Genomic DNA, 12,921 nt, shown 5'->3' with positions numbered 1-12,921 from the left:
TTCCAGGTCCTGCGGACATGGGGTGTCCCCAGGTGCCACATCTCCACCTCTTCCCAACCCCTCCAGGGTTAAACCCGGCTGGACCCGGGGTTAAAACCGCAACTCCAAAGGCAGCCGCAGCCCCCGATCCTGTCGGGAATTTCGCTGGAGCTGCACAAACGCCTCCTGGTTGCCCCAGGCTGGGTTTGGGAGTGGATTCGGTGCTGAATGCAGATCCGATTGCAATTAAGCCCATTCAGCTCCCTAACGAGGCATTCAGGGCTTTGGGGAGGCTGGCGCGGTTTAATTAGGCTCAGTTGTTAAGCCTGGGTTTACTCCTCTGGAAACTTGGGATGGGCGTCGCTCCCTAAAAACCGGAGTTATCCCGGAGAGCTCGGGGTGATCCAGGCAGAAATTGAAGGGGGGGGGAAAACTTGCGGACGCTTGTGGGCAGGAAGAGGTTAATTCCTGGGATTTTTTTCTGCTGGAGCGGGGGAACATCAGCCCAAGCGATTTCCCTGCAGGGAAGAGCGAAATTCCACCTCTCCCAACTCTTAAACCCGTGGATATTTGAACACCTGGAGGCCGGTGGATGATTTAAATCTCTTCTAGCAGCTGTTCCCGGCTCTCATTTATTAATTAGTGGGGCTGTGCTGATCCTTTGGCTTCCACCTGGAGCCAGGTGGGGCTGGGATTCCCTGGAAATTTTTTTTTTTTTTCCCCCCCATCTCAAGCCGAGGTGTTCCTGTTCACCCTGGAGGCTCCTGGTCTTCCCTTTTCCTGTGTCCTTGACCTTTTTGGCCAGAGGATCTTTAGGGATGGACGGGACCCACCGGGGCGAGATCTGCTCCTCATCAGCTCTGGAATTCCCAGGGGCGCGGAAATCCTCGGTGCAGGAAAACTGCTGGGTTTGGGGGAAATGGGGTCTCGAATTCTTCCTGGTTTATTATTATTATTATTATTATTTTTATTTCTTTCCTGAGCTGAAATATCCTCTGTTTGTGTAGTGGGAGCTCCAGGGGTGGCTGGGTTGGGGTTTTCCCAGTGGCTGGAAGCTGCCTTGGGATACAGCTCCGGATTTGGCTGCAGGAGGAGATTGGAGCTGAGGGGAGAATTCAGATTTATTCCTGGGATTCTGTTTGGAGCCAGGGCTGAGAATTCAGATTTATTCCTGGGATCCCGTTTGGAGCTGGGGGTGAGAATTCAGATTTATTCCTGGGAACCCATTTGGATCCAGGGATTCCAGGAGGGTGAGAATTCAGATTTCTTCCCGGGATCCTGTTTGGATCCAGGAGCTTTCAGGAGGGTGAGAATTTAGATTTATTCCTGGGGTTCTGTTTGGAGCCAGGGCTGAGAATTCAGATTTATTCCCGGGATCCTGTTTGGAGCTGGGGCTGAGAATTCAGATTTATTCCTGGGGTTCTGTTTGGAGCCAGGGCTGAAAATTCAGATTTATTCCCGGGATCCTGTTTGGAGCCAGGGCTGAGAATTCAGATTTATTCCTGGAATCCCGTTTGGAGCTGGGGCTGAGAAATCAGATTTATTCCCAGTATACCATTTGGATCCAGGGATTCCAGGAGGGTGAGAATTCAGATTTATTCCTGGGGTCCTGTCTGGATCTGGGCGTCCAAGGAGGGTGGGAATTCTGATTTATTCCCGGGATCCTGTCTGGATCCAGGGCTGAGAATTCCAATTTATTCCCGGGATCCTGTTTGAAGCCGCTCTCCCTCCCCTGGAATCCCTGTGGGATGTGTCCCACACATTCCCTGCCCACCCCATGCAGATCTTCGGGGGTCACCCCGCTGTCCCCACCCCAAGGAGCCGGGCGTGGCTCTTGGATCCTTTTTGGGGTCATTTCCTAAACGTTTGAACCTCAAACTTCCCTTTCCCTGCCTCAGTTTCTCTCTGCTTCCCAATCCCGACCAGGAGGACGATTCCTTAAAAATCCCTGCTGTCGGGAGACGAGACAAATCAGGATTCCATTTGAGACGCCCTCACTCGCTCCCCTCCGGCCCCCCGGCAGTGTCAGACTCCAATATTTGAACCATAAATCAGATTTTTTTTTCCCCCATTCCCGGTGTTTTCCAGGTGCTGACACCCGGAGTTTTCATCTCCCTGGGAACAAACTTCTCCCCCCTTTCCCTTGCAAACATCCCAGTTATTTTATTATCATTTTACGCCCACGAGGTAAAAATATTTTAATTTTTTTTTTTCCCCCTCTCCCTTTTCTCCCCCCTCCTCTCCATTCCCGCATTGGAGCAGCCCCTCCTCCTGCCTCCTAATTCCTGCCTTTTTTTTTTTTTTTTCCCCCGAGCCCTGGGAAGTTTCTCCGCCGCCGGATTTTCCCGGTGCGGGGATCCTGGGACGCTCCGGCTCCCGGGGGTGCGGAGAAGCCGACGCGGGGCCGGGTGAGCAGTGTGGAAAATCTGTCCGTGTCCGTCCGTCCGTCCGTCCGGGTTTTTTTTTGGGAGAGTCTCGGGATGCGGTTAAAGAACTGCCGAGGGGAAGGAGGGAGGAAGGCCCGGGGAGGAAGAGGAGGATGAGGAGCAGCAGCTCCGGATGAGGAAAAGGAGGAGGGAGAGGAGGATGAGGAGGGAGAGGAGGATGAGGAGGGAGAGGAGGATGAGGAGGGAGCGTCTCCCGATGGGGGAGGGTGAGGAGGAAGAGGAGGGTGAGGAAGGGAGCAGCTTCCTGATGGGGGGGAAGAGGAGGCAGCAGCTCAGGAGGAAGAGGAGGCAGCAGCTCAGGAGGAAGAGGAGGCAGCAGCTCCTGATGGGAAAGAGGAAGAGGATGAGGAGGCAGCAGTTCTGGATGAAGAGGAAGAAGAGGATGAGGAGGCAGCAGTTCTGGATGAAGAGGAAGAAGAAGATGAGGAGGCAGCAGTTCTGGGTGAGGAGGCAGCAGCTCTGGATGAAGAGGAAGAAGAGGATGAGGAGGCAGCAGGTCTGGATGAAGAGGAAGAAGAGGATGAGGAGACAGCAGCTTCCAAAGGGGAGGGTGAGGAAGATAAGGAGACAGCAGCTCTGGATGAGGAGGAAGAGGAGGGTGAGGAGGCAGCAGCTTCCAAAGGGGAAGAGGAAGAGGAGGCAGCGGCTCCCAGGGAGGAGAATGAGGAAAGTGAGGAGGCAGCAGCTCTGGATGAGGAAAATGAGGGGGATGAGGAGGATGAGGAGGCAGCACCTCCCTGATGGGGAAGAGGAAGAGGATGAGGAGGCAGCAGCTCTGGATGAGGAGGAAGAAGAGGATGAGGAGGCAGCAGGTTCCAAAGGGGAGGGTGAGGAAGATAAGGAGACAGCAGCTCTGGATGAGGAGGATGAGGAGGCAGCAGCTCCCAGGGAGGAGGATGAGGAAGATGAGGAGGCATCAGCTCTGGATGAGGAAGGTGAGGAGGAAGAGGAGGCATCAGCTCTGGATGAGGAAAATGAGGGGGAAGAGGAGGACGAGGAGGCAGCTGTTCCCAGGGAGAAGGATGAGGAGGCATCAGCTCTGGATGAGGAGGAAGAAGAGGATGAGGAGGCAGCAGCTTCCAAAGGGCAGGAAGAGAAGCGTGAGGAGGCAGCAGCTCCTGATGGGGAGAATGAGGAGGATGAGGAGGAAGTGGCTCTGGATGAGGAGGAAGAGGAGGATGAAGAAGATGAGGAGGCAGCAGTTTCCAAAGGGGAGGATGAGGAGGAGCAGCTCCTGATGGGGAGGATGAGAAGGATGAGGAGGCAGCAGCTCTGGATGAGGAAAATGAGGAGGAAGAGGAGGATGAGGAGGCAGCAGCTCCTGATGGGGAGGAAGAGGAGGATGAGGAGGAAGTGGCTCTGGATGAGGAGGATGAGGAGGCAGCAGCTTCCAAAGGGAAAGATGAGGAGGATGAGGAGGAAGTGGCTCTGGATGAGGATGAGGAGGAAGCGGCTCTGGATGAGGATGAGGAGGAAGCGGCTCTGGATGAGGATGAGGAGGCAGCACATGGGGGGACTGAGGAGGAAGAAGAGGTTGAGGAGCAGCAGTTCCCAGTGGGGAGGAGGAGGAGGAGGAGGAGGAAGCAGAAGCAGCCCCGGCTTCCCCCTGCACTGCACCCCCTGGTGCCCCAAACCCGTCTGAAACTGGAATTTTTGGGATGACCTTTCCCTCCCCCGGGGCTTAGGGCCATCAAGGAGAGGTCGGGAAGGAGATTCCCAGGGAATATCCAGGAGTCACTGAATTCCCACTCCTGGTCCTGCCCGAAATCCCAAAATCCCAGCACCTGCCCGAGGGCGTTGCCCAAATGCTCCTTGAGCTCTCTCGGCATTGCCACAATTCCCGTGGTTTTGTTTTGGGGTGGTTTTTTCCGAGGTATTTTTTGGGAAGAAGCCGATTCCTGGTGCTCCAGGGGGTCTGAGGATGGAGTGGGCAGAATCTGATCCCAGAAAACTTCCCACCACTGGGATAAGGAGATGGATTTTCCCTCCGGTCTTGTCCTGTGCGAGACGAGCCGAAAGCAATTCCTGGATCAAAGCCGTGACAACAACGGAGCAAATCCCCTGGGAATGGTGATAATTCCAAGAAAATGGATATTTCAGTGGGAGAAGCAGCAGGAAGTGTTGGTCTGGGACCATTCCTGGCCGGGGAACTCCCAAATTCCAGGCTGGAATTCTCCTTTCCCGCTGCAGGTTTGACTGATTGGCTGGAATCCACGTCCAGTTGTGGATTTGCTCCTTTCCCAATCCAGCTTTTCCTGGCCCAGGACCACCAGTGGAAACTCGAGATCCACTCCCAATTCCCAGCTTTCCCTGTGGATGCTGGAATGACGTTCCACAAATTTCATTTTGATTCAGAGTTTTGGGATTGGTGGTTTTGGGTTTTTTTGGACTGCTCCCCATGGTTGTGCCCAAAATAACGGGAATTCTGCTGCAATTGGGAATTCATCCAGGGAGAGGAGGAAATCGGGCGCCAGGAGATGATTCCTGGAATGTCTCCAAAGCCTTTGAGGCTCTTGGGTGGTTTGGGTGGAATTTGCAGGAATTGCTCCCCGCGTCCGGTCAGTGCACGTGGGAGGAGGAACGGGAAAGGGACTGGGAATTTTGGGGCTTCCCAACTTTCCTGCAGCTCCAGGGATCCTCAGGAAGGGCCGGAGGTTGTGTTTGGAGGGTTGGAATAGGGATGTCCTGGCCGGGTTTTTAGGATCATTGGGGTTTGGGGTGTCATTTGGTCCTTTTTGGGATCTCTGGAATTTTGGGATCGCTGGATTTTGGGGTGGCATTTGGTCCTTTATGGATGTCACTGGAATTTTGGGATCACCGCAGGTTTTGGGTGTCATTTGGACCTTTCTGGGTGTCACTGGAATTTTGGGATCACTGGGTTTTGGGGTGTCATTTCGTCCTTTTTGGGATCGCTGGATTTTTACGATCACTAGGGGTTTGGGTGTAATTCCATTGTTTTGGGGTGACACTGGAATTTTGGGATCACTGCAGTTTTTGGGTGTCATTTGGTCCTTTTTGGGTGTCACTGGAATTTTGGGATCACTGGATTTTTAAGATCACTGGGTTTTTGTGCGTAATTCCGTTGTTTTGTGGTGTCACTGGAATTTGAGGATCACTGCAGTTTTTGGGTGTCACTTGGTCCTTTTTGGGATCTCTGGGATTTCGGGTGTCATTTGGTCCTTTTTGGGATCACTGGAATTTTGGGATCACTGGATTTTTACTATCACTAGGTTTTTGGGTGTAATTCCATTGATTCACAGTATCACTGGAATTTTGGGATCACTGGAATTTTGGGTGTCATTTTCTCCTTTCTGAGTGTCACTGGAATTTTGGGATCACTGCAGGTTTGGGTGCCATTTGTTTCTTTTTGGGATCCCTGGATTTCTGGGTGTCACTGGAATTTTGGGATCACTGCCGGTTTTGGGTGTCACTTCGTCCTTTTTGGGATCTCTGGAATTTTGGGTGTCATTTGGTCCTTTTGGGGTGTCACTGGAATTTTGGGATCACTGGGTTTTTAAGATCACTGGGTTTTTGTGCGTAATTCCGTTGTTTTGTGGTGTCACTGGAATTTCAGGATCACTGCAGTTTTTGGGTGTCACTTGGTCCTTTTTGGGATCTCTGGAATTTCGGGTGTCATTTGGTCCTTTTTGGGTGTCACTGGAATTTTGGGATCACTGGGTTTTTAAGATCACTGGGTTTTTGTGCGTAATTCCGTTGTTTTGTGGTGTCACTGGAATTTCAGGATCACTGCAGTTTTTGGGTGTCACTTGGTCCTTTTGGGGATCTCCGGAATTTTGGGTGCCATTTGGTCCTTTTTGGGATCACTGGAATTTTTGGGTGTCATTTTCTCCTTTCTGGGTGTCACTGGAATTTTGGGATCACTGCAGGTTTGGGTGCCATTTGGTCCTTTTTGGGATCTCTGGAATTTTGGAATCACTGGATTTTTATGATCACTAGGGTTTGGGGTGTAATTCCGTTGTTTTGGGGCGTCACTGGATTTTTGGGATCACTGAGTTTTTTAGGTGTCATTTGGTCCTTTTGGGGATCACTGGATTTTTGGGATCACTGGATTTTTACTATCACTAGGTTTTTGGGTGTAAATCCGTTGGTTTTGGGATCACTGGAATTTCGGGATCACTGCGGTTTTGGGTGTCATTTCATCCTTTTTGGCATTACTGGAATTTGGGGTGTCATTTTCTCCTTTTTGGGTGTCACTGGAATTTTGGGATCACTGGATTTTCAGGTGTCACTTGGTCCTTTCTGGGATCACTGGAATTTTGGGTGTCATTTGGTCCTTTTGGGGATCACTGGAATTTTGGGATCACTGTGGTTTTGGGTGTCATTTGGACCTTTCTGGGTGTCACTGGAATTTTGGGATCACTGGATTTTTACTATCACTAGGTTTTTGGATGTAATTCCATTGTTTTTTGGGATCACTGGAATTTCGGGATCACTGCGGTTTTGGGTGTCACTTGGTCCTTTTTGGGACCACTGGAATTTTGGGATCACTGGATTTTTAGGATCAGTCAATTTTTGGGTGTCATTTTCTCCTTTCTGGGTGTCCCTGGATTTCTGGGATCCCTGGATTTTTGGGTGTCATTTTCTCCTTTCTGGGTGTCACTGGAATTTCGGGATCACTGCAGTTTTGGGGTGTCATTTGCTTCTTTCTGGGTGTCACTGGAATTTTGGGATCACTGGGTTTTTAGGATCACTGGATTTTTGATCATCATTTGGTCCTTTTTGGGGGATTACTGGAATTTTGGGATCACTGGATTTTTACTATCACTAGGTTTTTGGGTGTCATTCCATTGTTTGGGGGTGTCACTGGAATTTTGGGATCACTGGAATTTCGGGTGTAATTTTCTCCTTTCTGAGTGTCGACGGAATTTTGGGATCACTGCGAGTTTGGGGTGGCATTTGTTCCTTTTTGGGACCACTGGAATTTTGGGATCACTGCAGGTTTTGGGCATCACTTGCTCCTTTCTGGGATCACTGAATTTTCCCCTTCCCATTGTCTGGGAATGGGAAAACCCAGGGGAGCCTGGGATGGATGGACAGACAGACGGAGTGTGACTCTCTGGGATTTGGGATGAGGGATCTGCAGGTGGTGCCGGAGCTGTGGGATTTTCTCACCTTCCTGCGGGATCAATAATTAACGGGAAAAATCCGAGGTTTGGGTTCGGATCCTTGGCTGCAGCTCGGGGGCTGGCGGATCTTTTCCTGACCGCTGGGAGAATTTCTCCTTCCCCAGACCCAGGAGGCTCCCAGGGGATGCAGAACCTCTGGGATCTTTGTTTTCCTTCCTCCCGGCCTCCTGTTCCCCTCGGGAGCACTTGGAAATGTGAGTAGCCTGGAAAAGTTCCAGCCGGAGGAAGCAGAGCCCTGGCACTCAATCTCCTCATCCATCGCTTTCCAAACCCTTTTTCTTCCCAATTTTTTAACCCCCACCTCCTTCAAGTTCAGCGGTTTTCCTACAAATCCCCGCCTCTCCTTGGCCGTGAATCCTGCTTCCACAGAGATATTCCCCTTTTGGAGAATTGATAATCCCATTCCACCTTTTTTTTTTAGGGGAAAAACAGAGGAACAAACTGTCCCTCTGTGGCAGCAGGGTGACAAAACTGCAAATATCCCGTTCTTTGTTCCATGGATTCCACCATGAGCGGTGATTCCCAAGGAAATTCCCCTTTGGAGTCACCCACCCTGAACCTTCGCTCCCCTCCTGGAATTTTTTGCAGGAATTGGAGCTCAGGGGTGGGAACCCAACCCTTCCTTTGCGGTTTGCAGCAGCTGCCCGGGCAAATCCGGCGGGTTTTTTCCCTCAAATTTCCCTCGAATTGGAGAGGGAGGAGGGTTCTGCCTGGAGGTGATCTTCCCAAGAAACGCCCGACTGGGATTTTCTGCTTGGAAATTTAAATCAAAATTTAAATTTAGCTTTAAAAAATGTGATTTTAATGTGAAAACCTGATTCGTGGGGAGTCACCGTGGAGCAGGGAAAAAGGAGAGGAGGGTCTGGGATGTCATTCCCAGCTGTTTTCCTGCTTTTCCCCTGGGTGCTTCCAAGGTGAAATCCTCCGTCCCAAACTCCTGGAGCATTCCTTGTCGCAGGAATCTTAGAGGGGCTCCTTGTTCTCATTAATCCCTGGTGTTAATTGGAGTGGAATCCCTGGAAAAGAGCGAAGATGGATGAAGCCGCTGAGATTTTTTTTTTTTTGTTTTTTTTTTTCCCCCTGAATCCATGATTTCCACATCGGAAGTTGTCCGTGCTTCCCTGGGAGCAGGCGAGGCCCGGAACAGGAGAAGAACTTTTGGTTGCCCTTTGAAAAAAAAAAGAACGAAATTCCTTTTGGCAGCACCACTTCGGCTCCGCAGGGAGAATTCCCTGTTTTCCAGAGGGGGAGCTCTGCAGTGGTTTTGGGGAGTCATTAAACCACCGGCAACAACCAGAATTCCAGACTCCTCTGGCACGGGGGGCTGGATCCTCAGGGATGTTCATCCTGGATTTAGGAGCCCGGAGAAAAGGGCTGGATGCAGGTGATTCCTGATTTTCCCGGCCTTTTCTCCCGGCTTAATTGAAGTGGGAATTTTCTCCTGCTTTCATCCCACCAAAATTCCCGTTTGGGCTTCATTGCCTCGGGTGGATGTTGGGAAAGGGGGGTTCAAAGCCGAACCCTCGGCATGAGCAAAGAAATGAAGGAATTCAGGGATTTGTGGATTTCAATCCCAATATTCCCAGCCCAGAGGAGCCTTTTCAGCTGGAGTAAAGCTTTTCCTGGTGCTGAGGGCGGCGGCCCCAGCTCCAACCTCTTTCCCTCTGCAGGTGAGGGACTCTCCAGGCTCTGACTTCCAGGAATTTCCGGGAGCTGCTTCCCGCGGGAGATGTTGTGTGCCCAGATCCTCGTCCTGGCGGTGGCCGCGGGGCCGTTCCGAGCTGGGGCTGCTCACGAAGGTGAGTGACAGCCGCAACCTGGGACGCTTCGGGCAGGAAAAATCCCTTTTCCAGGCGGATTTTCCTGCTCCCGGCGCGGATCCACGCGTGGAGCTGCGGTGCCTGTGATTCCTGCCTGGGATCCTCTCAGGTTGGGATCATCCGGGTAACAGAGCACCTCCCAAGGAACTCAGGGCCAGAATTCCTGCTCTGGGGTTTATGGAGGAGTCAGGGCTCTGCTCAGTGCCGAAACAAATCCCGTCCTCATTCCTCCTCGGAATTCCAAGAGCTGGTTCCAGCCACCCCGCACAGGAAAAGGGAGAGGAAAAACCTCAAGGAAAGCCTTGAATCCTTCTCCTGCTTTTTAGGGAGATGGGATGGCCCAAGGATTCACCTCCCTGGCTCCGTGCAAACCCTCAAAGAGCTTTTGGGGATGAGGGGCTGGATCCAAAAAAAAAAAAAAAAAAAGGAGAAAGAATTCCAGGGAAGATCCTCATGGATGACCCAGGGTGTATTTTTGGTCTCGGTGGGGGTGGGAGATCCTCGGGAGAATCCTCCAGAGCGAATCCAGAGCTCCCAGGACTGTCCCAGGCTGGGTGGGATCCTCCTTTTCCCAAGAACCCCCAGGCTTGGAGGTGGGAATCCGTCTAAATCCGTTAAATCCAGCGAGGAGTTAACGGAATCTTCAGCATCAGCTCGGGAATTACCTTGATTAAGCTGCTGTCCATCAATTAACCAACGCCGTTTAATTCCGAGCTGGGAGCAGGGCAATAAATCAACCTTTGGAGATGCCTCCGGCAGAGCCATGATGGATGGAACCGGGATGGTTTTGGAAGCGCACGGAAAATTCCGAATCCAATCCTATCCCCCTGTGATTAATAGAGCTGTCCAGGGGTGGGATTCTCTCCAGGAGTTACCAATCCAAATATCCTTTAACATCCCACGTTTTCCCGTGGCGGCTCCGGGTGCCTGATCCAAGCAGGAATTCCGAGGTTTTTGGGGAATTACTTGCCAAAAAAAGCGGGGAAAAAAAAGGAAAGCCCCCGGAACGGGCTGGGATCGGCGCTTTGTAGGGAAAAGGGCGCCGTCCCACCCTTTGGAATCCCGTGTTTGTTGTTTCCCTCCTCGTTACCCCTGGATGCAAATGAGGGTGGGGTGAGGAAGACTCTCAGAATTCGGGATGGGTGGAGGAAGCTCTCTGGGAATTTGGGATGTGGATGAGGCAGCAAAGACCCCTCTGATACCGACCTTGAGGATGTTTTCCAAATCAGGGCCCAAAAAGCAGGAAAACCTGCACTTCCTGGGTTAGCTCTGAGAGGTGAGCGGTTCTGGATTTTGTCGGGAATTTCTTGTGGGAATACAGGGTGTGGTTAGCCCGGGAAGCTGCCGAAGGATCGAGGCCGGGACTGGGATCCGCTTCCCTCCATCTTTCCATGGGAACAGGGAGATCAAAACCCCAAAGCTGAGGAAAAGGAATCCGAATTAGGAGCAGCATCTGGGGAAGGAGCTCGCGGTGATCCACGGGCAGCTGAGCTGCTTCCAAACATCCCGGACAAGGGAGACCTCTGGGAAGGGGAATTGAAATAATTGTCTCCTCTTTTTCCCGAGGGAAAGTGCTTTATATTCCAAATTTCACCCCGCAAAAAAAAGGAGCCAATCCCTGTTTTTCCGCGGCAAACAGAGTTATGTTGGGAAGGACTCGGCGTCAGGGGGCAAAAAGAAGGATGAAAACCCCCAAATCCTTGGATAGCATCCATCCGCAGCTGGAAGATGTTGGGGCTCCAGAGCTGCAGGTGGAAGTCGAGGCTGGGTAAAATCCAAAATGACACAAAATAGGAAAAAAAAAAAGGATGGGAAAAGGTTGATCCCGATCCCAGTGGGGAAGATCTGACCCCCTCCTCCAGCAGGGTCTGGAATAGCTGCCTGCAATGGAGAGAAATTCCCAGGAAAATACAAATTTTCCATATCCCTTGCCGAGTCCTCAAGAGTTTAAGAATCCCTAGGAGTCATCAGATCCCTGTCTATGGAATGGATTTATGGAATGCCTCAAAAATATGGAATTCAGGTGGGAGGCAACGCTGGGAAGGGAAAAATGCCAGGGAATTTCGCTGTACTCCTGCCCCTTCCCTGCCATCAGAGCTGTCCTGGGATAGCTGGGGAAAACGCTCCGGTTGTTCATTCCTTGCACAAAATTCTGCTCGTGCCCAGGGCTGGGGGTTCCCACATTTCCTCAGTGTCCCCGGTATGAATCCCGGGATGGCAGAGCCGCCACATTCCCAAATTTCGGTTATGGCTGGCCCAGGGGTCTGTGTGTGGCTCTGGGAATGTGGAATTCGCCAGGCTTAGGATTCCGCTCTGGAATTCCCTTGCTCCCGGAGCGTCCTACACGCCTGATGCTGTGCTGGAGCTGGGATTTTGGGGGCTGTGCTGGAAATCATGGAATAGCTGGATTTGGAAGGGGCCTTTTAGAGGTGATTTAGTCCAGTCCTGCCATGGAAAGGGACCTCCCATAATCCCAGCTCATCCTGGCCTTGGACATTTCCCAGGACGGAGCATCTCTGGATGAGGAACCTCTCCTGGGTCAGAACTTCCAAATGAGGAATTAGGAGGGAATCAAGGAGAACACAACACCCGTTAACTCTGGGAAGCACCTGAACACGGTCTCTCCGTCTCCTTCCCTTTGGTATCCTGGAATTCCGGTGGCTCCAGGGCGGTTATCCCTCATCCCGTGGCGTGGGATGAGCCTCCCTGTCCCTCTCTTGTCCCCCAGCCTGCAGGACAGCGGAGGCGGCCGATGTCCTGTTCCTCGTGGGGCAGTCGGATGGCGCCGGCAAGGAGAGCTCCCGGCTGCTCCGGGATTTCATCGGGAGCGCGGCCAGATCCTTCCAGAACGCGGAGACGGGAAGAGGAGGGGTCCGGCTGGGCCTGGCTGTCTATGGGGAGACACCCAGGTGGGTCTGACCATCCTCCTCCGGCCTCTCCTGGAATCCAGCTCATGGATGAGCTCTGGGGAACGTCCGGGCAAGAGCCGAACCCTCAGCGGAGTCATCCAGAGGCGCTCGGCCACAGGGAATTCTTTCGGGGCAGGAAGGATGGGTTTAACGCTCAAATTCCAAGTTTTGGGTCCTGGGTTGTGGTTCCACAGTCTGGGGCTCGTTCCCTGCCCACTGTGAAGAGAACTTGGAGCAGGAAAGAGCCAGGCGATTCCACAAACATCTTGGCATGGAGATGTAGCGCCTGTGATTCCTGCCTGGAATCCTCTCGGGTTGGGATCATCCAGATAACGGAGCACCTCCCAAGGAATTCTGGGCCTGAATTCCTGCTCTGGGGTTTATGGAGGAGTCAGGGCTCTGCTCAGTGCCAAAACAAATCCCATCCTGATTCCTCCTCTGGATTCCAAGAGCTGGTTCCACCCACCTCACAGGAAATGGGAGAGGAAAAACCTCAAGGAAAGCCTTGAATCCTTCTCCTGCTTTTTAGGGAGTCGGGATAGCGCCAGGTTTGGGTGGGAAGCGACCTTAAGGACCATCCCATTCCAACTTTCATGGGCAGGGACACCTTCCCCTATCC

At 52.2% G+C, this 12,921-nt stretch overlaps 1 protein-coding gene across 1 annotated transcript in view; it reads left to right on the top strand.

The window, feature by feature from the left end:
* Positions 1-558: 558 nt before the first annotated feature.
* LOC120751875 (collagen alpha-1(VII) chain-like) overlaps positions 559-12,921 on the top strand; it is a 112,184-nt gene continuing 99,821 nt past the window's right edge. Inside the window, 5 exon segments of the mRNA XM_040062365.2 lie at positions 559-661; positions 2,068-2,166; positions 2,294-2,387; positions 9,244-9,372; positions 12,122-12,302. Of these exon segments, the coding sequence (XP_039918299.1) occupies positions 9,303-9,372; positions 12,122-12,302 (251 nt within the window). The 5' untranslated portion in view covers positions 559-661; positions 2,068-2,166; positions 2,294-2,387; positions 9,244-9,302.

Source organism: Hirundo rustica, chromosome 4 (assembly GCF_015227805.2).
Source record: "Hirundo rustica isolate bHirRus1 chromosome 4, bHirRus1.pri.v3, whole genome shotgun sequence".
In the NCBI taxonomy this organism is placed as follows: domain Eukaryota; kingdom Metazoa; phylum Chordata; class Aves; order Passeriformes; family Hirundinidae; genus Hirundo; species Hirundo rustica.
The sequence above is the reverse complement of the archived record's forward strand: the minus strand, read 5'-3'. Positions and strand labels throughout refer to the sequence as shown.